Consider the following 22,489-nt stretch of genomic DNA (forward strand, 5'->3'; position numbering starts at 1 on the left):
TGGTTGGTTTGCTGGATTTTTCTTTGATGATGATGAAGATCATGAGCAGCCATTACTGAATTACTGTACCAGACTGGTTCCTCCTCTCTGTCTCCATTACTGAATTACTGTACCAGACTGGTTCCTCCTCTCTGTCTCCATTACTGAATTACTGTACCAGACTGGTTCCTCCTCTCTGTCTCCATTACTGAATTACTGTACCAGACTGGTTCCTCCTCTCTGTCTCCATTACTGAATGACTGTACCAGACTGGTTCCTCCTCTCTGACTCCATTACTGAATTACTGTACCAGACTGGTTCCTCCTCTCTGTCTCCATTACTGAATTACTGTAGCAGACTGGTTCCTCCTCTCTGACTCCATTACTGAATTACTGTACCAGACTGGTTCCTCCTCTCTGACTCCATTACTGAACTACTGTACCAGACTGGTTCCTCCTCTCTGTCTCCATTACTGAATTACTGTACCAGACTGGTTCCTCCTCTCTGTCTCCATTACTGAATGACTGTACCAGACTGGTTCCTCCTCTCTGACTCCATTACTGAATTACTGTACCAGACTGGTTCCTCCTCTCTGTCTCCATTACTGAATTACTGTACCAGACTGGTTCCTTCTCTCTGTCTCCATTACTGAATTACTGTACCAGACTGGTTCCTCCTCTCTGTCTCCATTACTGAATTACTGTACCAGACTGGTTCCTTCTTTCTGTCTCCATTACTGAATTATTGTACCTCCTCTCTCTCTGTTTTTGATTAAAACATTTAGTTCTTTTATAAAAGGTTTTAGCAAAAGGAAAAGAGAAAAACTGTAACAGAATTGTATTGTATTTTCATCAGGCAGTGAGGGGGGCGACTAATAGTGTTATATTTATATTAACTGTTAGTTTTGTTTAATAATGAGACCGTTTCAATGTTCATCTTTTATTAATAATAATAACTATTATTTAGCTTTGATCCTAAATTCTCTAAATCCTCTGTTTCAGTCTCACTATTAGAGAAGATGAGTTAGTGAGGAGCAGCTCATGTGTGATTCTCAGAGAGATGATCTTACCTCAGTATCTCCAGTTTACAGTGAGGATTCTCCAGTACAGCAGAGAGACGCTTCACTCCTGAATCTCCTAGTTTATTTCCAGACAGATGAAGTTCTCTCAGGTGTGAGGGGTTTGATCTTAGAGCTGAAGCCAGAGCAGAACAACCTTCATCTGATACACCACAATCACGCAACCTGCAGAGAGAACAATGATCCACTCTTCATTCTCTCAGTTCTAGAGGAACTTCATCATCTACAGAGTCACTACAGTCCCAAATCAGAAAAAGTTCAAGTGCAAATAAAATAGAAACCCAGAGTTTCTTACATTTATTTTGATGTCTTGGAGCTTATGTTCTTTGCTTTCTTCAGAACATTAAACTGTGAAATTTCTCTAAGTCAGTCTGTGGAGACCCACAAGATTTTAATCTTTAAAAGCTTTGGACCTTCTCTGACACCCCACTTTCTGGTTTACGACCTTTTGTAACCAAAACACCTGAAGGCTCCCTGGGGAAAACTGAGCTTGGGATTGTTTTCACAGACCCCTTTTTAAAACAAAAGACAGACATCACGCCAATAAAACTCTTGTAAACCTTCTTCTAACTTCCCAGGACGTATATTACGCGAGGAAGACACAGGGCTAGGGGGAGTTAATCCCATAATGACCCTCCCCCATTTTTTTCTCGGACAAACCGGCGCCAGGCCATTAAGGCCTCCAAGATCTGCTGGAGGATTTGACACCTACACACAAAGAAACACACAAAGATCTGTGGCCTTGTTTTATGTTGGGTAATATGTGTTCTTGAGTATACATTATATTTTGCTTAGGGTAGAACTGTTCAAATATTATTCTGCTCAAATATAAGCTTATAGTCCTAGGAGGTATACTATGCTCTATCATTCCCACTGAATGTATGATAGATAGATTTTATTGTCATTGCTTAGTACAGGTACAAGGCAACGAAATGTAGTTAGCATCTACCAGAAGTGCAAATATTAGCATTGTGCAAAGAAAAACAGAGAATATCAGTAAACATATATCTATGATTAATATGAATATAAAGTTATAACTATAGCTATTTACATATATGAAATTATATCTATGTACATAGTACTATATACATAATAACATTAATAACAAGCATATTAATAAAAATGGATATGTATTATAATAGTAACAGTAATAATAATAAAGTTAGGTAGGTATAGGTATATATTAGTAATAACAGTACTAGTAATAAAGGATGAGTAAATAGTAACTATACAGCTGTAACTATAACTATATAAGGATGGTGAAAAAATAACTATAACTACACATATATACAGTGTATCACAAAAGTGAGTACACCCCTCACATTTCTGCAGATATGTAAGTATATCTTTTCATGGGACAACACTGACAAAATGACACTTTGACACAATGAAAAGTAGTCTGTGTGCAGCTTATATAACAGCATAAATTTATTCTTCCCTCAAAATAACTCAATATACAGCCATTAATGTCTAAACCACCGGCAACAAAAGTGAGTACACCCCTAAGAGACTACACCCCTAAATGTCCAAATTGAGCACTGCTTGTCATTTTCCCTCCAAAATGTCATGTGATTTGTTAGTGTTACTAGGTCTCAGGTGTGCATAGGGAGCAGGTGTGTTCAATTTAGTAGTACAGCTCTCACACTCTCTCATACTGGTCCAACATGGCACCTCATGGCAAAGAACTCTCTGAGGATCTTAAAAGACGAATTGTTGCGCTACATGAAGATGGCCATGGCTACAAGAAGATTGCCAACACCCTGAAACTGAGCTGCAGCACAGTGGCCAAGATCATCCAGCGTTTTAAAAGAGCAGGGTCCACTCAGAACAGACCTCGCGTTGGTCGTCCAAAGAAGCTGAGTGCACGTGCTCAGCGTCACATCCAACTGCTGTCTTTGAAAGATAGGCGCAGGAGTGCTGTCAGCATTGCTGCAGAGATTGAAAAGGTGGGGGGTCAGCCTGTCAGTGCTCAGACCATACGCCGCACACTACATCAAATTGGTCTGCATGGCTGTCACCCCAGAAGGAAGCCTCTTCTGAAGTCTCTACACAAGAAAGCCCGCAAACAGTTTGCTGAAGACATGTCAACAAAGGACATGGATTACTGGAACCATGTCCTATGGTCTGATGAGACCAAGATTAATTTGTTTGGTTCAGATGGTCTCAAGCATGTGTGGCGGCAATCAGGTGAGGAGTACAAAGATAAGTGTGTCATGCCTACAGTCAAGCATGGTGGTGGGAATGCCATGGTCTGGGGCTGCATGAGTGCAGCAGGTGTTGGGGAGTTACATTTCATTGAGGGACACATGAACTCCAATATGTACTGTGAAATACTGAAGCAGAGCATGATCCCCTCCCTCCGGAAACTGAGTCGCAGGGCAGTGTTACAGCATGATAATGACCCCAAACACACCTCTAAGACGACCACTGTTTTATTGAAGAGGCTGAGGGTAAAGGTGATGGACTGGCCAAGCATGTCTCCAGACCTAAACCCAATAGAACATCTTTGGGGCATCCTCAAGCGGAAGGTGGAGGAGCGCAAAGTCTCGAATATCCGCCAGCTCCGTGATGTCGTCATGGAGGAGTGGAAAAGCATTCCAGTGGCAACCTGTGAAGCTCTGGTAAACTCCATGCCCAGGAGAGTTAAGGAAGTTCTGGGAAATAATGGTGGCCACACAAAATATTGACACTTCAAGAACTTTCACTAAGGGGTGTACTCACTTTTGTTGCCGGTGGTTTAGACATTAATGGCTGTATATTGAGTTATTTTGAGGGAAGAATAAATTTACACTCTTATATAAGCTGCACACAGACTACTTTTCATTGTGTCAAAGTGTCATTTTGTCAGTGTTGTCCCATGAAAAGATATACTTAAATATCTGCAGAAATGTGAGGGGTGTACTCACTTTTGTGATACACTGTATGTATGACGGTTGTGTAAAGTGCAGGTGCAATAATAAATAATTACGACAGTCCAGTGTGCAGTCCGGGGTGATGGTAAAGTGCAGGTGCAACTTGTGCAATGATAAATAATAATGCAACAGTCCAATGTGTAATCCAGACGGTGCAAATGATAAATAATAAATAATAGTAGGTCCAGTGTTTAGTCCAGAATGTTGTGTGTTAACGGTGAATAGTGGTGTTTAATAAATTTAATGAGGTGGGGAAAAAACTGTTTTTGAGCCGACTGGTCCTGGCACGTATGCTCCTGTATCTTATCCCAGATGGCAGAAGGTTATACAGTGTGTGGCTGGGGTGGTAGTGGTCCCTGATGATGCTGTGTGCTCTGCGCACACAGCGCTGGTGGTGACGGTCTCCGATGGTATGGTAAGCTGTGTACCGATGATTCGTGAAGCAGTCCTCACCACCTTGTGAAGGGCCTTCCTGTCAGCCACAGTGGAGCTGCCGTACCACACTGTCACACAGTTGGACAGTACGCTCTCGATGGTGCAGCGGTAAAAGTTTGTGAGAATCTGAGGAGACAGATGGTCCTTTTTTAGTCTCCTCAAGAAGTAAAGACGCTGCTGCGCTTTCTTCACCAGACAGAATGTGTTGTGGGTCCAGGAAAGATCCTCAGAGAAGTGGATGCCCAAAAACTTGAAACTGGAGACACGCTCCACCTCGTCACCGTTGATAAGGACAGGGAGGTGTGTACAGCTCTTGGTTTTCTGGAAGTCCACAATGAGGTCTTCTCAGTGTTCAGATGAAGGTTGTTGGAAGAACACCACGCCACCAAGTGCTGGATCTCCTCCCTGTAGGCCGATTCATCATTGTCTTTAATGCGGCCAACCACTGTGGTGTCATCTGCAAACTTGATGAGGATGTTGGATCTATGCAGCGGCACACAGTCGTGGGTGAACAGGGAGAAAAGCAGTGGCCTTAACACACAGCCCTGTGGAACACCAGTACTCAGAGTCAGGCTAGAGGACACCTTACTACCTAACCTTACAGACTGGGGTCTGTTTGTTAAAACGTTTAAGACCCAGTTACACATGGGGGTGCTGATTCCCAGGTCACTGAGCTTGGCTACCAGCTTGGTTCGGATAACCGTATTGAAGGCGGAGCTCAAGTCAATAAACAGCATTCGAATGTAGGTGCCATTATCGTCCAGATGGGTGAGGGCAGAGTGAAGGGCAGTGGAAATGGCATCCTCTGTTGATCTGTTTGAACGGTAGGCAAACTGGTAGGGATCCAGTGCTGGTGGAAGCACCGCTTTCAGATGGCAGAGAACCAGTTTCTCAAAGCACTTTATTGCAATAGGTGTAAGTGCTACCGTTCAGGCATGCTGCAGAAGTATGCTTTGGCACAGGAATGATGATTGAAGTCTTCCAGCACGTAGGAACAGTAGCCTGGGCCAGTGACAGGTTGTAAATGTTACAGAAGACCTGGGCTAACTGTTCAGCGCACGTGCTCAGGACACGTCCGGGGATGCCGTCAGGGCCGGCAGCCTTTCTCGCATTCACACCTTGGCGCTGGAGGGATCAGCAGCCTGTTGCAGCTGCTCTTATCTACTTTGCTTTTTTGTGCTCTTTTTGCTCTTTCTTTCTGTTCTATTTTTGTACACTTTTATTTAATTGTAGTGATTTAGTATTTATTTAGTATTTATTTCTTACAAACATGACAACTTACACCCGTGACGAGCTTCTGCAGTACCAGAAGGGAGCCGGTATCCCCTCTGCTCACATACCTGAGGAGATATGGAGACAACCCCGTTGTGGAAAAAGAGCTGGAGTGAAGGTACGGGAGAGGATTGAGAGGGACAGGAGAATTAAACCTTTTCTTCCTTCGGTCATTTTTGGAAATGTGAGGTCTCTCACTAACAAGGTGGAGGAACTATCAGCTTTGATGAACAACCAGCGAACCTACAAGGAATGTAGCCTACTGTGCTTCACAGAAACATGGCTGCATGAGAATGTACCGGATAGTCATATTGAGCTAGCTGGTTTCTCGCTAGCTCGAGCAGACAGAGGGAAGCAAAGTGGTAAGAAGAGAGGATGAGGACGTGCTGTATTTGTGAACTCTAAATGGTGTAACATGTGACTGTGAAGGAATGTATCTGCACTCCAGACATTGAACTTCTGGCGGTGGGTTTGAGACCGTACTATCTACCACGGGAGTTCTCACACGCCATTGCTATTGTTGTTTACATCCCTCCATCGGCTGCGGCAAAGAACACAAGGGACGTCATTTACTCAATCACTGCAGCCCATCCCAGCGCCCTCACAGTGATCTGCGGGGATTTTAACCATGTCTCCCTCTCTTCTGTACTGACCAACTTTAAACAGTATGTCAACTGTGCAACGAGAGAGAACAAGATCCTGGACCTATTTTATGTCAATGTGGAAAGTGCATACAGTTCCTCTGCTCTTCCCCCGCTCGGAGTATCTGACCATAACCTCGTACACCTGGTGGCCACCTACAAGCCACTGGTTATGCAACAGATGCCCAGCACAAAAACTGTGAAGGTTTGGTCCAGAGAAGCCGAGGAGATTCTCCAGGAGTGTTTCCAAAACACAGACTGGGAGCTATTCCAGAACGACTACGGGGAGGACATCGAGGGCCTCTCTCACTGCATCACGGACTATATCCGCTTCTGTGAGGACACTATTGTACCCACCAAGAAGGTTCGCTGATACCAGAACAACAAGCCGTGGATAAGTAAAGAAATTAAAAACCTTCTCAACAGGAAGAAGAGGGCCTTCATGTGTAAGGACAGAGAGGAACTTCGAGCTGTTCAAAAGGAACTTAAGAGGAAACTAAGAGAGGCTAGAAACTGTTACAGGGAGAAGATGGAGGCTAAAATGGGACAGAACAACACGAGAGATGTGCGGAACGGGTTGAAACAGATGACAGGCTGCAGTCGGCCTGCACATGGAGTACAGGGAGACCTGAAATTTGCATCTGAGCTAAACCTGTTCTTCAATAGGTTTGATACAGCCCCCACCACTGGGTGCTCAGACAGTGAGTCACTCTACACCAGGTGTGTCAAACTCAAGGTCAGATCCGGCCCGCCGCGTCATTTGATCCGGCCCGCGAGAGGTTAAGCGACTGTACGATTGTTGATGGTTCGAGTCGTTACAGAGACGCGCTTATAATTTAATGCGCTCCTGCGCCTTTAAATTCAACTGGTGACATCGTAGTCATGGCAACTAACTTTGACCTCGCTGAGTAGCCATGTGACTTTTACGGCAAAAGAACGCGGGGTAGCGCAGTCAGTAACGTAAACAATAATAAATAAATACAAATAATTATCTTGCAGTATAATACCAAAGCATCGTCTGTAAGTAGTGACGTTTATATTCTCAGTTGTTTGTAAATGTTTAGTGAGTATATCGGCAGCGCTTTAGTTACAAACTCGTTACCTCTATTTTACGTTTGGTTAAATCTCATATTGTACCAGATGTATCACTTGACTACAGCTGTGTGCTTGTACTGTATTAAGTTCTTTATTGTTTTTATTGTTTGTATTTTTACTTCATTTTGATGTACACAGTGTATCACACAGCTGGGAAGCAAATAAAACCGACTGTATTCTGAAGGGAGCTGTCTGTCTGTCTGTCTGTCTGTCTGTCTGTCTAGCTGAGCAAGGGGGATAAACTATTAGTGAGGGCAGAACAATTGTCTTAAAAATACACTGTAAAATCCTAAATAAACTGCATCTTTCAAAATGCAGGCTGATTTTGTGACCTGCAAAGTGACACATCCCGCCAGTACATTTTCAGTAGATGATGTTACACATATTTAAACATGGTCCTAAAATGTACAAGAAGATAAATAAGAAAATTAAGCATAAGGAGGTAATGTAATGAAAGTGAAAACAAGTTTGTGCTTCAGGAAGAGAAACCGGTGCGTGTCTTGTGTTATGAGGCCGTGTCTGTGGTAAAGTAGGACAATATAAATGCAGAATTTAGCCTCCAAGAAAAACAGCAGACTGCATTCACAGCAGGATACGTTACAACCGGCCCTTTGAGGGCAACAATAATGCTGATGTGGCCCTCGGTGAAAATGAGTTTGACACCCCTGCTCTACACCCATAGCCCCACTCACACCGCTGCAGGAGTCAGTGCATTCCAACCCATCAACACCTCTGTTCTCACACCCTCTCTCAGCAGACAACTGACCTTGGACAGCCCTGACTCTCCTACAATCTCCACTCAAGCAAACATAACACTGGACAACTCACCACTCTTCTACCAACCAGTCACCCACAGCCAGAAACCCACAGCTATGGGCAAATTCTATCTCCACCATGCTCTACCTTCACCATCAACCAGGTACAGCGGGAGCTCTCCAGGCTTAAGAGAACCAAAGCCAGTGGACCTGATAACATCAACCCCAGGATGCTAAAGGTATGTGCATGGCAGCTGGCAGCTCCACTACAGCACCTCTTTAATCTCTCTCTGAGACTGAAGAAGGTGCCTACACTGTGGAAGACCTCCTGCATCATTCCGGTGCCGAAAAAGAATCGTCCCAGCGATCTCAATGACCACAGACCTGTGGCTCTGACATCACACGTCATGAAGACCTTTGAGAGACTGGTTCTACGGCACCTGAGGTCTCAGCTGACAGATTTCCTGGACCCACTGCAGTTTGCATACCGGCCACACATCGGGGTGGATGATGCCATCATCTATATGATACACAAGGCCCTCTCTCACTTGGACAAGCAGGGAAGCACTGTGAGAATTATGTTCTTTGACTTCTCTAGTGCCTTCAATACCATCCAGCACTGCCTACTGAGTGAGAAGCTGCTGAAGATGCACCTGCACCCTGATACCACATCCTGGATCACAGACTACCTCACAGGACGACCACAAAATGTCAGAGTGGATGGCTGTGTTTCTGAGTCTGTCATGTGCAACACTTGTGCACCCCAAGGAACTGTACTAGCACCATTCCTTTTCACGGTATACACCTCGGATTTCCGATTTAACTCTGGTTCCTGCCACCTTCAGAAGTTTCCTGATGACTCCTCCATTGTTGGATGTATCACCAGGGACAACAAGGAGGAGTACAGAGGACTCATCGAGAGCTTCACTACATGGTGCAGTGAAAATCACCTGAAGCTCAACATCAGCAAGACAAAAGAGATTGTGGTAGATTACCAGAGGAACAGAAGCCCCCCTGTTCCGGTTTTCATCCATGGAAAGGAGGTGGAGAGGGTGGACTCCTACAAGTACCTTGGGATACATATTAATAACAAGCTGGACTGGACACACAACACTGATGCCATCTATAGGCAAGGACAGAGTAGTTTTTTATGAGGAGGCTGAGGTCTTTCAATGTGTGTAACAGACTGCTGAAAGCTTTCTATCAGTCTGTGGTTGCAAGCACCCTCTATTTTGCTGTGGTGTGGTGTGGGGCTGGAGATGCCAATAAACTAAATAAGCTGGTCAGGAAAGCCAGTTCTGTTGTGGGTCTACAGCTGGACAGTCTGGAGGTAGTATGTGAGAGGAGAACAAAGGACAAAATCAGGGCCATCCTGGATAATCCTTCTCACCCTCTCAATGAGGAACTATGGTGGCTGGGTAGTTCATTCAGTCATAGACTAATTCCACCAAAGAGCAAGACGGAGCGCTTCAGACGTTCTTTTGTGCCAACTGCCATCAGACTGCATAACAATAGCAGAATACACAGACTGTCCTCACACTGATGAGCCAGCTTCCCCCTACAATAACTGAACTTCAATATCTCCCCCTACCCTGGACTCTATGTTTCATTATTCACACATATGTATATATCTACATATAGTATATATAGTGTTTTTATTATACTGTTGTAATTACCATACTGTTGTATAATAGTAAATTTTTTTATCATTTCCTTATTTTTTTATTTTATTCTACTCTATTTTATTTACTCTATTTACTGTACTTACACTGTACTGGAGCTGCTGTAACACTCGAATTTCCCCCATGGGGATCAATAAAGGAATTTTATCTTATCTTATGTTATCTTATCTTACTTTACTCAGTACTGAACACACCTCAGCTGTAGAGAGTGTAAGGAGGTTGCAGTCCTCAGGTGGTCGACACTGTGTGGTGTGAAGTCCGTTGTAGTTAAAGCAAGCGTAGAACCTGTTAAGCTCATCTGGGAGGGACGCACTGTTGGATGGAGGGGTTGGATGTGATGGTTTATAGCTGGTGAGTGTCTGAATGCCCTTCCACATACGACGGGGGTCAGAGTTGTGAAAGTGCTCCTCAACAGACAGTTTGTAGGTGTGTTTGGCTCTTCTGATGCCCCTTTTCAGATTTGCCCTGGCTGAGCTGTAGGCCTCAGTGTCACCCAACCTGAATGCAGCGTCCCATGCTTTCAGCAGAAGTTGAACCTTGGCGTTTCCAGGTGGGGGAGGGAGTGGCTTTGTATGCCTCAGCAATGTTCGAATACACATGGTCCAGAAACAGTGTAAAACAGTGTTCTTTCCTCTAGTGGAGACATTTTGATAAAATTTTGGTAAAACAGTCCTCAAGTTGGTGTGATTAAATCCCCTGCAATGATAAAAACTCCATCTGGGTGTGCAGTTTGTTGTTTGCTGACTGCTGTACTCAGTTCTTTCAAAGCTAACTTGGCGTTGGCATCAGGTGGGATGCAAACTGCAGTAACAACAACAGCGGAGAACTCTCTCGGTGGATAAAAAGGTTTGCTGCCACTCTGTCCGCTCTAAACATACTTCGTCCATTCAGCTCCACCGCGCTGCTGGGGATGTTGCAGTTCAGCCACTTCTCCGTCAGAATCATGATGTTACATTCCATGATCCACTTGTGTGCTGTAGTCCAGAGTCGCAGCTCATCCATTTTGTTAGTCAGAGATCGTACTTTGGTGAGAAAAATGCTGGGAACCGGTGCACGATGCGGGTTTAGCGTTAGCTTAGCCCGTAGCCCTCCACATTTTCCTCGCCTTTGTTTACGTTCTCTGCGCTTGCGCCGGCTTCGTTCAGCTGAGTGAGTCGATTCCGCAGTCCACGGCGATCCGGAGATTTCCAGAGGAATTTGTAGATCAAATTTACCGTTTAAGTTATTTAAACCAATATCAATCAATGTTTGCCCGCTACATGAGATGCTCACCTGGCAGTATGGAACGCAAAAACTAAAAAACAGTAGACTAATAACTACTAATATGCAAAGTCTGGAGAGACGCTGAGCCTCACGTTGTGCACGCGCCACCATCTTGGTCGATATTATGTATGCGTTATAAAGTTTATGTGTATGGCCTGTTATAGCTTGGACGTATTAAGTTGTTTTATTAGAATCAGAATCAGGCTTTATTGGCCAAGTATACTCACACATACAAGGAATTTGTTTTTGGTTACACAGATGCTTGCAGTGCACAAAAAATACAATAAAGACAATCTTATTCACACAGCTCACGCTCTCCTTAGCACACACTGTACGAAAGTTCATAGTTTTTACCTGAACCGTGACGTCACTTGGCTTCGCCATATTTAAAGAGCAGAAGGAGAGTGAACAGGTGCTATGAACATGCTCTGAAGTGAAAGTCTCTTAATGTCTATAGACCGTGATACGAGTGAATATCGCCAATATAGCAGACATTAATGCGTGCTTGTTTATATGAACAGCGTGTATTGTTTGTGTTTTGGTATAATTTGGTGTTATTATTATTTATTAGACAGCCTATTTGTAACTTTAATCAGTTATGTTTGATTTAATCAGTGTTTGAGTTAATGCGCTGTTCAGTACGCATGATATTAAGTGTATGCTGGATAAAACGTTACACAAATTAGTTTGTTAATAATAGTTTCTACGTGGTGTATTAGCTATAAATACTTTTCTATTAATGTTTATATACAGTATTGTTGTTTCCTTTTAGACCACAGCTTTTGAGCACAGCTTTGAACACAGCTTTGACTCCAGCTTAATTAGCACAGCTTTTGAACACAGCTTGTAAACCCCAGCATAGCAACTACAGCATCTGTAACCCATGTAACCCAGCATATTTGTAACATCTTGTACAAGATATTTGAACACCAAATAAATGAGCAACACCATAAGGAACCTCTCTCTTCCTTGTTCTCTAATAGGAATACAACAATCCATTGATTGCCGCCTCAACCAGTGTTTCCTTTGGAGGGTATAATCCCCCTCCGCTACACACACATTCATACCTGTAAACATAGAAAACATTGTAAACATCAGCAATGTGCAATTTACATTGTGGGTTTAAAAAGGTGCAGTTTTGTGCAATATAAAAACAGATAGAAATATAGAATAGAAGAATATAAAATACAAAAAATATATAAATAACAAATGGAAGTGAATTTGAAAATCCTGTGTATGCCATTATATAAATTAAGTAATAAATAACCCACACAAAATTCTCCTTAGCCTTAACCCTTATATTGTGTTTGGGTCAAATTTGACCCGTTTTTAAGTTCAGGTATGTAAAAAGTACCCTTTGCTTTTTAGTATTGGAACAAGATTTCATGATATCCTCAGAAACAGCTATATTAACACAACAAAATACATTTTCATAATTTTAGTCCATTCTGAATGTCTCTAATAAAAAAAGTGATATTTGTGGTGTTATGGGTCAAATATGACCCGGCATAGAATACTTGCTGTTGCGTCTATTACATAAAAGGTGTGGGTTGCTCTGTGGATCAAATCTGGCTCAATTTGCCCCACCTTACATACACACACACACACACACACACAAGCAAGTGGTCCTAGACATGACAAATGGTCTTCAGGGGCACAATATAACATGTAATAATTTCTTCACGTCCTATGACCAAGAACTGCTGAAGAAGAAGCTGACCATGGTGGGAACGGTCAGGAAAAACAAACCTGAGCTTCCTCTTGCACTTCTTGGAACATAGGACAGAGCACCTCTCTCCTCGAAGTTTGCATTCTTAGAGAGAACCACAATTGTGTCAAACTGTCCAAAAAAAACCCCAGAAATGTCATTGTGATGTCCACTCTCCACAAGAATGCTGCTGTGAGCAGTAGGGAGGACAAAAGCCAGATATGATCCTGGATTATAACAAAAACAAAGGAGGAGTTGACAATCTGGACTAGGTCACTGGCACATACACATGCAAGCGAAAGACAAAAAGGTGGCCAAAATGTCTTATAATATATTGTATGTTTCTGCATACAATGCATTTGTGGTGTGGACAGAAATAAATCCTGGATGGAACATCAGAAAAACCTTCAAAAGGAGGCTTTTTCTGGAATAGTTGGGGAGGACTCTGGTATATCCCCACATTGAAAGATGCCAGCGGCTGCCCCGAACCCAAGCCTCTGTCAATTTGGTGAGAGAGCTTCAGGCTACACCCACACCAGCATCCTGTACATGGAACCAGACAGGCGATGCTAGGGGGAACAAGAGATAGAGGTGCCAGTGTTGCCCCTTCAACAAGGACAGAAAAACTAGCACCACTTGCCACACATGTAAGAAACACATCTGCAAGGAGCACACTAAAACAATCACATACTGTGATATATGCATGTAAACAACACGCACATGCACACACACACATGCACACACACACAATATTGTTTTTCTGTTCAATTTATAGTTTAATTTTCAATTTACACCTGCTATTCTGAGTAAAATAAAGTTGGTTTTATGAAAAAGTGAAAAAATCTATACGGGTCAAAATTGACCCGTAGCAGCACTGATGTCACTATAGATAATAATGTTTAGATTAAAAAAAAAAAATACAAACAATATTTGCTCAGTGTGCTCTGATATTAGTCTGTTAGACTCAGATAATATCCTTACATTGTTTCTTCACTATAGGAAATTCACTACAATGTATTTAAACAGGTTTTTTTTTATTGAAAATGAGTGGTATATTGTGAGATGAAAAGTTTATGGAGCCAAAAAAATAAAATTAAAAACAGTGTTTACATGGATTTAAATACAAACTAAGTTAGCTATCAGGTGAGAAACAAAATTAGATGATAACTATTGTTTTTGAGTATTTTTTTAGGCTGTTTTAAATCGGGTCAAATTTGACCCGCTAACACTAAAGATGTGGGCAGCTTTCTAACACAATACAAGGGTTAAGGTTAATAACATTTATTTAACAAAAGTTTTCTCAGAAATAAAATCTACAGTGAGCTGAACCCTTTAAGCTCAATCCACCAAGATTTTCTTTCTAAGTTTATATCTCAGTCAATCTGCTCTATATATTCTTTGTTCTTTTCTCTTCTCTTTCTTTTCTTTTCTTATGTCCTTTCTTTTCTCCTTTCTTTTTTCTTTTTCTTTTTCTTTTCTCTTTTCTTGCTAAATACCATACCGTCTGTACCTCTACAAAGGTGCAGCACTGAGCAAAGGTTTGTGTGAGCCTTTTTTGCAGCACCCTGCAGTTGTGCCTGATTAGCACTAATCAGTGCTGGGGCTTCTGGGAACTGGAGTTCTGAGAGCTGCTCCCAGCTGATCTCTTACTGCACCGCCCAGGCCCCCTGCTGGTGGCCGGCGGTATGGACTGACCTCTTATACTGTCCCAACTTTTTCTGATTTGGGGTTGTACAATCAGTGTGGATGAATCTCTGTGAAACAGTAAAATCAACAAAGTACAAATAAAATAAGAAGATGTGATTGATCTCAGGTCTCTGGTTTCTTTTAGATATTTCACACTTCTTATTACTTAATACTTTTTATGTTAATTTGCTGGTTTATCAGAATTGAAGGTTTCTGTGCTGACATGGTGGATCACAAAAACAATGATGTGAAATTCTGAAGGTTTCAGGTGGAGAAAGAGCGGCTAGAGCTAAAGCTTCAACAGAGGGAGATACACCACAAAGAGCTGGTGGAATTGAAGGGGCCAAACTTGACATCATGGCTAAGAAGCTTTCTATGAGTTTTAGCAAACCAGGCCATTCTGTGTCGATTATATACTGCCCTCCATACAAAGTACTGTACATAACCAAGTAACAATAGTAAATGTAAATAGATGTTAGTGATTTTTGACTAAAGGATCTATAAAATGCTTTAATGCTTTTTGTCAGTGTTTTTAACTCTAACATTTTCCTAAATGAAATTATTTAAACCTTAAAATACAATTAAATATTACACACATTTGTATACTCGGAATAGAATGAATGACCTAAAAGTGCTGTTGCCATGCATAGAACCAGAGTCTTTGTTTTTAAAAGGCAAATTAGCTGCATTTATTGTTTTGTGCACGCAAACTTTAAGTTAAGAAGTAATTAGTGAGTTACGAATGGGTCAGACTACTCGTAACTTACCAACAAATTTAAATATTACGTTAATTACGAAGGGTTTCGGGAAACACACATAAATGTAAGAAAGTTCTTAAGTACGAGGTTATTCACCAGCAGTGAGGGGGGCAGCTAATAGTGTTATATTTATATTAACTGTTAGTTTTGTCTAATATTATTATTATTATTATTAATTAGTGCTGGACAATAATTCGATATCGATATATATCGCGATAGAAAATGTTTCAATAATGGTGATATGATTTTTAAACAAATTCGTCAGTGCGTGATGAGGGCAAGGGCAAGTCGTAGCCTAGTGGTTAAGGTACTGGACTAGTAATTAGAAGGTCGCTGGTTCAAGCCTCACCACTGCCAGGTTGCCACTGTTGGGCCCCTGAGCAAGGCCCTTAACCCTCAATTGCTCAGACTGTATACTGTAACTGTAATGTAAGTCGCTTTGGATAAAAGGCGTCTGCTAAATGCCGTAAATGTAAATGACGTACGCCACAGGCACGAAGCCAGTGCTCAGCGTTACTGCTCTGATTTGTCATATTCTTGAAAGAAAATTAAAATTTGGTTTCCATGCATTCACATTGGCATGTTCTGGGGTTCAAATGAGTCTCATCGGTACACACAAGTGTGCAGTCAAATGATCAAGTACTGCAAAGGAATATCTTTGAAATTCTTCCTCATAATGTTAAGGTTATAGGCTATATTTTAGTAGAGAAAAAATAAAAAGCTTATTATGCTAGGCTTGATGTAATTCTACATGGCACTCACTGCCTGTATAGGTAAACAAGTGAGTGACCAAAACACTACTAGATCAACAGCCACTAGCCACATACAAAAAATAAGGTATCAGACAGTTTCTGTGCCACCCCTGTGTGAGCAATGGTCTCAGTCTGGTCACCCCTATGGAAATTTTCTGGCTCCGCCACTGTCCACATTTGAAAAAGAAGCAGATGAAATAGCTGATAAGAGATGAAGGACTGATTCAGTCGTGTATTCAGCTTGTATTTCTTGCCAGAAACCAGAAAAGAGGTTTGCAGGTACAGCCATCCAATTTTGGTATTTTTGGCAGTTTTTCTGACATTTGTATTATTCATATCGATATCGGAATTCTATCGTATCGACCGAAATTAGGAGTTATATTGTGATATAAATTTTAGCCATATTGTCCAGCCCTATTATTAATCAATAATTATGACTGTTACACAGTGTGACTGCTTGTTGATTGAGCATTATAATCTGTAGAGAAACGGTATCTCACTTCTGTATATGCTGAAGGTAAATGATGGAAGTAACAATAAATTAATCAAAACTAAAAACTAAAATATAACAGAGCATTTTTACTCTTTATTTAGTAAAGACACAACTTCCATTCAAACCTAAATCCTCTGTTTCAGTCTCACTATTAGAGAAGATGAGTTAGTGAGGAGCAGCTCATGTGTGATTCTCAGAGAGATGATCTTACCTCAGTATCTCCAGTTTACAGTGAGGATTCTCCAGTACAGCAGAGAGACGCTTCACTCCTGTTTCTCCTAGTTTATTATTAGACAGATTGAGTTCTCTCAGGTGTGAGGGGTTTGATCTCAGAGCTGAAGCCAGAGCAGAACAACCTTCATCTGATACACCACAATTCTTCAACCTGCAGAGAGAACAATGATCCACTCTTCATTCTCTCAGTTCTAGAGGAACTTCATCATCTACAGAGTCACTACAGTCTACAATCAGTGTGGATGAATCTCTGTGAAACAGTAAAATCAACAAAGTACAAATAAAATAAGAAGATGTGGCTGATCTCAGGTCTCTGGTTTCTTTTAGATCTTTCACACTTCTTATTACTAGGTATAAAATGGTAATAATGAGGGTGTGGTTGTGTTTTGGTGCTGCTTTATTTACAGGGTTCTGATTATTTGGTTGGATATAAACCACATATTACTTTTTGTGTTAATTAGCTGGTTTGATCAGAATTGAAGGTTTCTGTGCTGACATGGTGGATCACAAAAACAATGATGTGAAATTCTGAAGGTTTCAGGTGGAAAAAGAGTGTTAGAAGTCCCAAGTTGAGCTTGTTCCCTCAGGCTCCTCTCTGAAAGCTTTGGCGACATCTGGTAGAGCACAAGGTAACAACACCCCTTCTACCCAGCCAATAGATCTCTCCCTTGCCTAATTAGGCACACCTGTTCTTAATCCACTCCTGATCAGCCAACAGTTATAAGCCCCTGGTTTCTCCTCAGTCACTACCAGATCGTCAGTTTGCATATTGCGCTGTTATCTTGGTTTTTGTGAACTCTACTTTTTCAAGGTTGTTGCTTCCTGTTGGATTCCCAGCCTCCTTCGTTCCTGTTTTCTCTCTGGATCCACGCCACCTTCCTGCCTCCAGTGCTCCTACCGGTTCCTCCTGCCTTCTCTTCGGTTCCACACCACCGTTCTGCCTCCAGCACTCCTGCCGGTTCCTCCAGCCCTCTCCTCAGTCCATTCTCCTCTCCTCCCGAGTGCTGCCCGCTTCCTATTCAGCTGTCTGCTCTCCCTGCTGCTGCTCCCAAGTGCCCCTCACCTTTAGTACTTCTATTTTGGTATATTTAATAAACGTATTAACACTCTTTCTGTGTCTGTGGTTGGTGTTCGCCTCGTGGTTCCTAAAAAACCTTTATTGGTGTAGAGCCAAACGTAACAAAGAGTGGCTAGAGCTAAAGCTTCAACAAAGGGAGATACACCACAAAGAGCTGGTGGAATTGAAAGGGGCCAAACGTAACATCATGGCTAAGAAGCTTTCTATGAGTTTTAGCAAACCAGGCCATTCTGTGCCGATTATATACCGCCCTCAATACAAAGTAATGTACATAGCCAAGTAACAATAGTAAATGTAAATAAACTTCAGTGATTTTTGACTAAAGGATCTATAAAATGCTTTAATTTTGTCAGTGTTTTTAACTTTAACATTTTTATGAATTAAATTATTTAAACTTTAAAATACAATTAAATAATACACACATTTTTATACTCGGAATGGAATGAATGACCCAAAAGTGCTGTTGCCATGCATAGAACCAGAGTGTTCGTTTTTAAAAGACTTAGAATTAGCTGCATTTATTGTTTTGTGCACCAAACTTTAAGTTAAGAAGTAATTAGTGAGTTACGAATGGGTCAGACTACTCGTAACTCGTAACTTACCAACAAATTTAAATATTACGTTAGTTACGAAGGGTTTCGGGAAACACACATAAATGTAAGAAAGTTCTTAAGTACGAGGTTACGAATGACTTTACCAGACTGGTTCCTCCTCTCTGTCTCCATTACTGAATTACTGTACCAGACTGGTTCCTCCTCTCTGTCTCCATTACTGAATTACTGTACCAGACTGGTTCCTCCTCTCTGTCTCCATTACTGAATTACTGTACCAGACTGGTTCCTCCTCTCTGACTCCATTACTGAATTACTGTACCAGACTGGTTCCTCCTCTCTGTCTCCATTACTGAATTACTGTACCAGACTGGTTCCTCCTCTCTGACTCCATTACTGAATTACTGTACCAGACTGGTTCCTCCTCTCTGTCTCCATTACTGAATTACTGTACCAGACTGGTTCCTCCTCTCTGACTGCATTACTGAATTACTGTACCAGACTGGTTCCTCCTCTCTGTCTCCATTACTGAATGACTGTACCAGACTGGTTCCTCCTCTCTGACTCCATTACTGAATTACTGTACCAGACTGGTTCCTCCTCTCTGACTCCATTACTGAATTACTGTACCAGACTGGTTCCTCCTCTCTGTCTCCATTACTGAATTACTGTACCAGACTGGTTCCTCCTCTCTGTCTCCATTACTGAATTACTGTACCAGACTGGTTCCTCCTCTCTGTCTCCATTACTGAATTACTGTACCAGACTGGTTCCTCCTCTCTGACTCCATTACTGAATTACTGTACCAGACTGGTTCCTCCTCTCTGTCTCCATTACTGAATTACTGTACCAGACTGGTTCCTCCTCTCTGACTGCATTACTGACTGTGTAACAGTCACTTATAATGATTAATAATAATAATATTATTAGACTAAACTAACAGTTGATATAAATATAACACTATTAGCAGCCTCCCTTCACTGCCTGGTGAAAACACAAATCAACATGAATCCATTAAAGTTTTCATCATGGAGTCAGAGAGGAGGAACCAGTCTTGTACAGTCATTCAGTAATGGAGTCAGAGAGGAGGAACCAGTCTGGTACAGTCATTCAGTAATGGAGTCAGAGAGCAGGAACCAGTCTGGTACAGTCATTCAGTAATGGAAACAGAGAGGAGGAACCAGTCTGGTACAGTCATTCAGTAATGGAGACAGAGAGGAGGAACCAGTCTGGTACAGTCATTCAGTAATGGAGTCAGAGAGGAGGAACCAGTCTGGTACAGTAATTCAGTAATGGAGACAGAGAGGAGGAACCAGTCTGGTACAGTCATTCAGTAATGGAGTCAGAGAGGAGGAACCAGTCTGGTACAGTCATTCAGTAATGGAGTCAGAGAGGAGGAACCAGTCTGGTACAGTCATTCAGTAATGGAGTCAGAGAGGAGGAACCAGTCTGGTACAGTCATTCAGTAATGGAGTCAGAGAGCAGGAACCAGTCTGGTACAGTCATTCAGTAATGGAAACAGAGAGGAGGAACCAGTCTGGTACAGTCATTCAGTAATGGAGTCAGAGAGGAGGAACCAGTCTGGTACAGTCATTCAGTAATGGAGACTGGTTTACTGAATTACTGAATTACTGTACCAGACTGGTTCCTCCTCTCTGACTCCATTACTGAATGACTGTACCAGACCTATTCAGCTGTCTGCTCTCCCTGCTGCTGCTCCCAAGTGCCCCTCACCTTTAGTACTTCTATTTTGGTATATTTAATAAACGTATTAACACTCTTTCTGTGTCTGTGGTTGGTGTTCGCCTCGTGGTTCCTAAAAAACCTTTATTGGTGTAGAGCCAAACGTAACAAAGAGTGGCTAGAGCTAAAGCTTCAACAAAGGGAGATACACCACAAAGAGCTGGTGGAATTGAAAGGGGCCAAACGTAACATCATGGCTAAGAAGCTTTCTATGAGTTTTAGCAAACCAGGCCATTCTGTGCCGATTATATACCGCCCTCAATACAAAGTAATGTACATAGCCAAGTAACAATAGTAAATGTAAATAAACTTCAGTGATTTTTGACTAAAGGATCTATAAAATGCTTTAATTTTGTCAGTGTTTTTAACTTTAACATTTTTATGAATTAAATTATTTAAACTTTAAAATACAATTAAATAATACACACATTTTTATACTCGGAATGGAATGAATGACCCAAAAGTGCTGTTGCCATGCATAGAACCAGAGTGTTCGTTTTTAAAAGACTTAGAATTAGCTGCATTTATTGTTTTGTGCACCAAACTTTAAGTTAAGAAGTAATTAGTGAGTTACGAATGGGTCAGACTACTCGTAACTCGTAACTTACCAACAAATTTAAATATTACGTTAGTTACGAAGGGTTTCGGGAAACACACATAAATGTAAGAAAGTTCTTAAGTACGAGGTTACGAATGACTTTACCAGACTGGTTCCTCCTCTCTGTCTCCATTACTGAATTACTGTACCAGACTGGTTCCTCCTCTCTGTCTCCATTACTGAATTACTGTACCAGACTGGTTCCTCCTCTCTGTCTCCATTACTGAATTACTGTACCAGACTGGTTCCTCCTCTCTGACTCCATTACTGAATTACTGTACCAGACTGGTTCCTCCTCTCTGTCTCCATTACTGAATTACTGTACCAGACTGGTTCCTCCTCTCTGACTCCATTACTGAATTACTGTACCAGACTGGTTCCTCCTCTCTGTCTCCATTACTGAATTACTGTACCAGACTGGTTCCTCCTCTCTGACTGCATTACTGAATTACTGTACCAGACTGGTTCCTCCTCTCTGTCTCCATTACTGAATGACTGTACCAGACTGGTTCCTCCTCTCTGACTCCATTACTGAATTACTGTACCAGACTGGTTCCTCCTCTCTGACTCCATTACTGAATTACTGTACCAGACTGGTTCCTCCTCTCTGTCTCCATTACTGAATTACTGTACCAGACTGGTTCCTCCTCTCTGTCTCCATTACTGAATTACTGTACCAGACTGGTTCCTCCTCTCTGTCTCCATTACTGAATTACTGTACCAGACTGGTTCCTCCTCTCTGACTCCATTACTGAATTACTGTACCAGACTGGTTCCTCCTCTCTGTCTCCATTACTGAATTACTGTACCAGACTGGTTCCTCCTCTCTGACTGCATTACTGACTGTGTAACAGTCACTTATAATGATTAATAATAATAATATTATTAGACTAAACTAACAGTTGATATAAATATAACACTATTAGCAGCCTCCCTTCACTGCCTGGTGAAAACACAAATCAACATGAATCCATTAAAGTTTTCATCATGGAGTCAGAGAGGAGGAACCAGTCTTGTACAGTCATTCAGTAATGGAGTCAGAGAGGAGGAACCAGTCTGGTACAGTCATTCAGTAATGGAGTCAGAGAGCAGGAACCAGTCTGGTACAGTCATTCAGTAATGGAAACAGAGAGGAGGAACCAGTCTGGTACAGTCATTCAGTAATGGAGACAGAGAGGAGGAACCAGTCTGGTACAGTCATTCAGTAATGGAGTCAGAGAGGAGGAACCAGTCTGGTACAGTAATTCAGTAATGGAGACAGAGAGGAGGAACCAGTCTGGTACAGTCATTCAGTAATGGAGTCAGAGAGGAGGAACCAGTCTGGTACAGTCATTCAGTAATGGAGTCAGAGAGGAGGAACCAGTCTGGTACAGTCATTCAGTAATGGAGTCAGAGAGGAGGAACCAGTCTGGTACAGTCATTCAGTAATGGAGTCAGAGAGCAGGAACCAGTCTGGTACAGTCATTCAGTAATGGAAACAGAGAGGAGGAACCAGTCTGGTACAGTCATTCAGTAATGGAGTCAGAGAGGAGGAACCAGTCTGGTACAGTCATTCAGTAATGGAGACTGGTTTACTGAATTACTGAATTACTGTACCAGACTGGTTCCTCCTCTCTGACTCCATTACTGAATGACTGTACCAGACCTATTCAGCTGTCTGCTCTCCCTGCTGCTGCTCCCAAGTGCCCCTCACCTTTAGTACTTCTATTTTGGTATATTTAATAAACGTATTAACACTCTTTCTGTGTCTGTGGTTGGTGTTCGCCTCGTGGTTCC

The 22,489-nt window shown here is 41.9% G+C and overlaps 1 protein-coding gene across 1 annotated transcript in view; it reads right to left on the bottom strand.

The window, feature by feature from the left end:
- Nucleotides 1-22,489, bottom strand: part of LOC134316967 (NACHT, LRR and PYD domains-containing protein 12-like) — a 175,526-nt gene that overhangs the window by 128,776 nt on the left and 24,261 nt on the right. Inside the window, exons 6-7 of the mRNA XM_062997557.1 lie at nt 16,721-16,894; nt 1,049-1,222 (exon numbers count right to left, since the gene is read on the bottom strand). Coding sequence (XP_062853627.1) covers nt 1,049-1,222; nt 16,721-16,894 — 348 coding nt within the window. The remainder of the gene's footprint in view (nt 1-1,048; nt 1,223-16,720; nt 16,895-22,489) is intronic.

Source organism: Trichomycterus rosablanca, chromosome 1 (assembly GCF_030014385.1).
Source record: "Trichomycterus rosablanca isolate fTriRos1 chromosome 1, fTriRos1.hap1, whole genome shotgun sequence".
Lineage (NCBI taxonomy): Eukaryota > Metazoa > Chordata > Actinopteri > Siluriformes > Trichomycteridae > Trichomycterus > Trichomycterus rosablanca.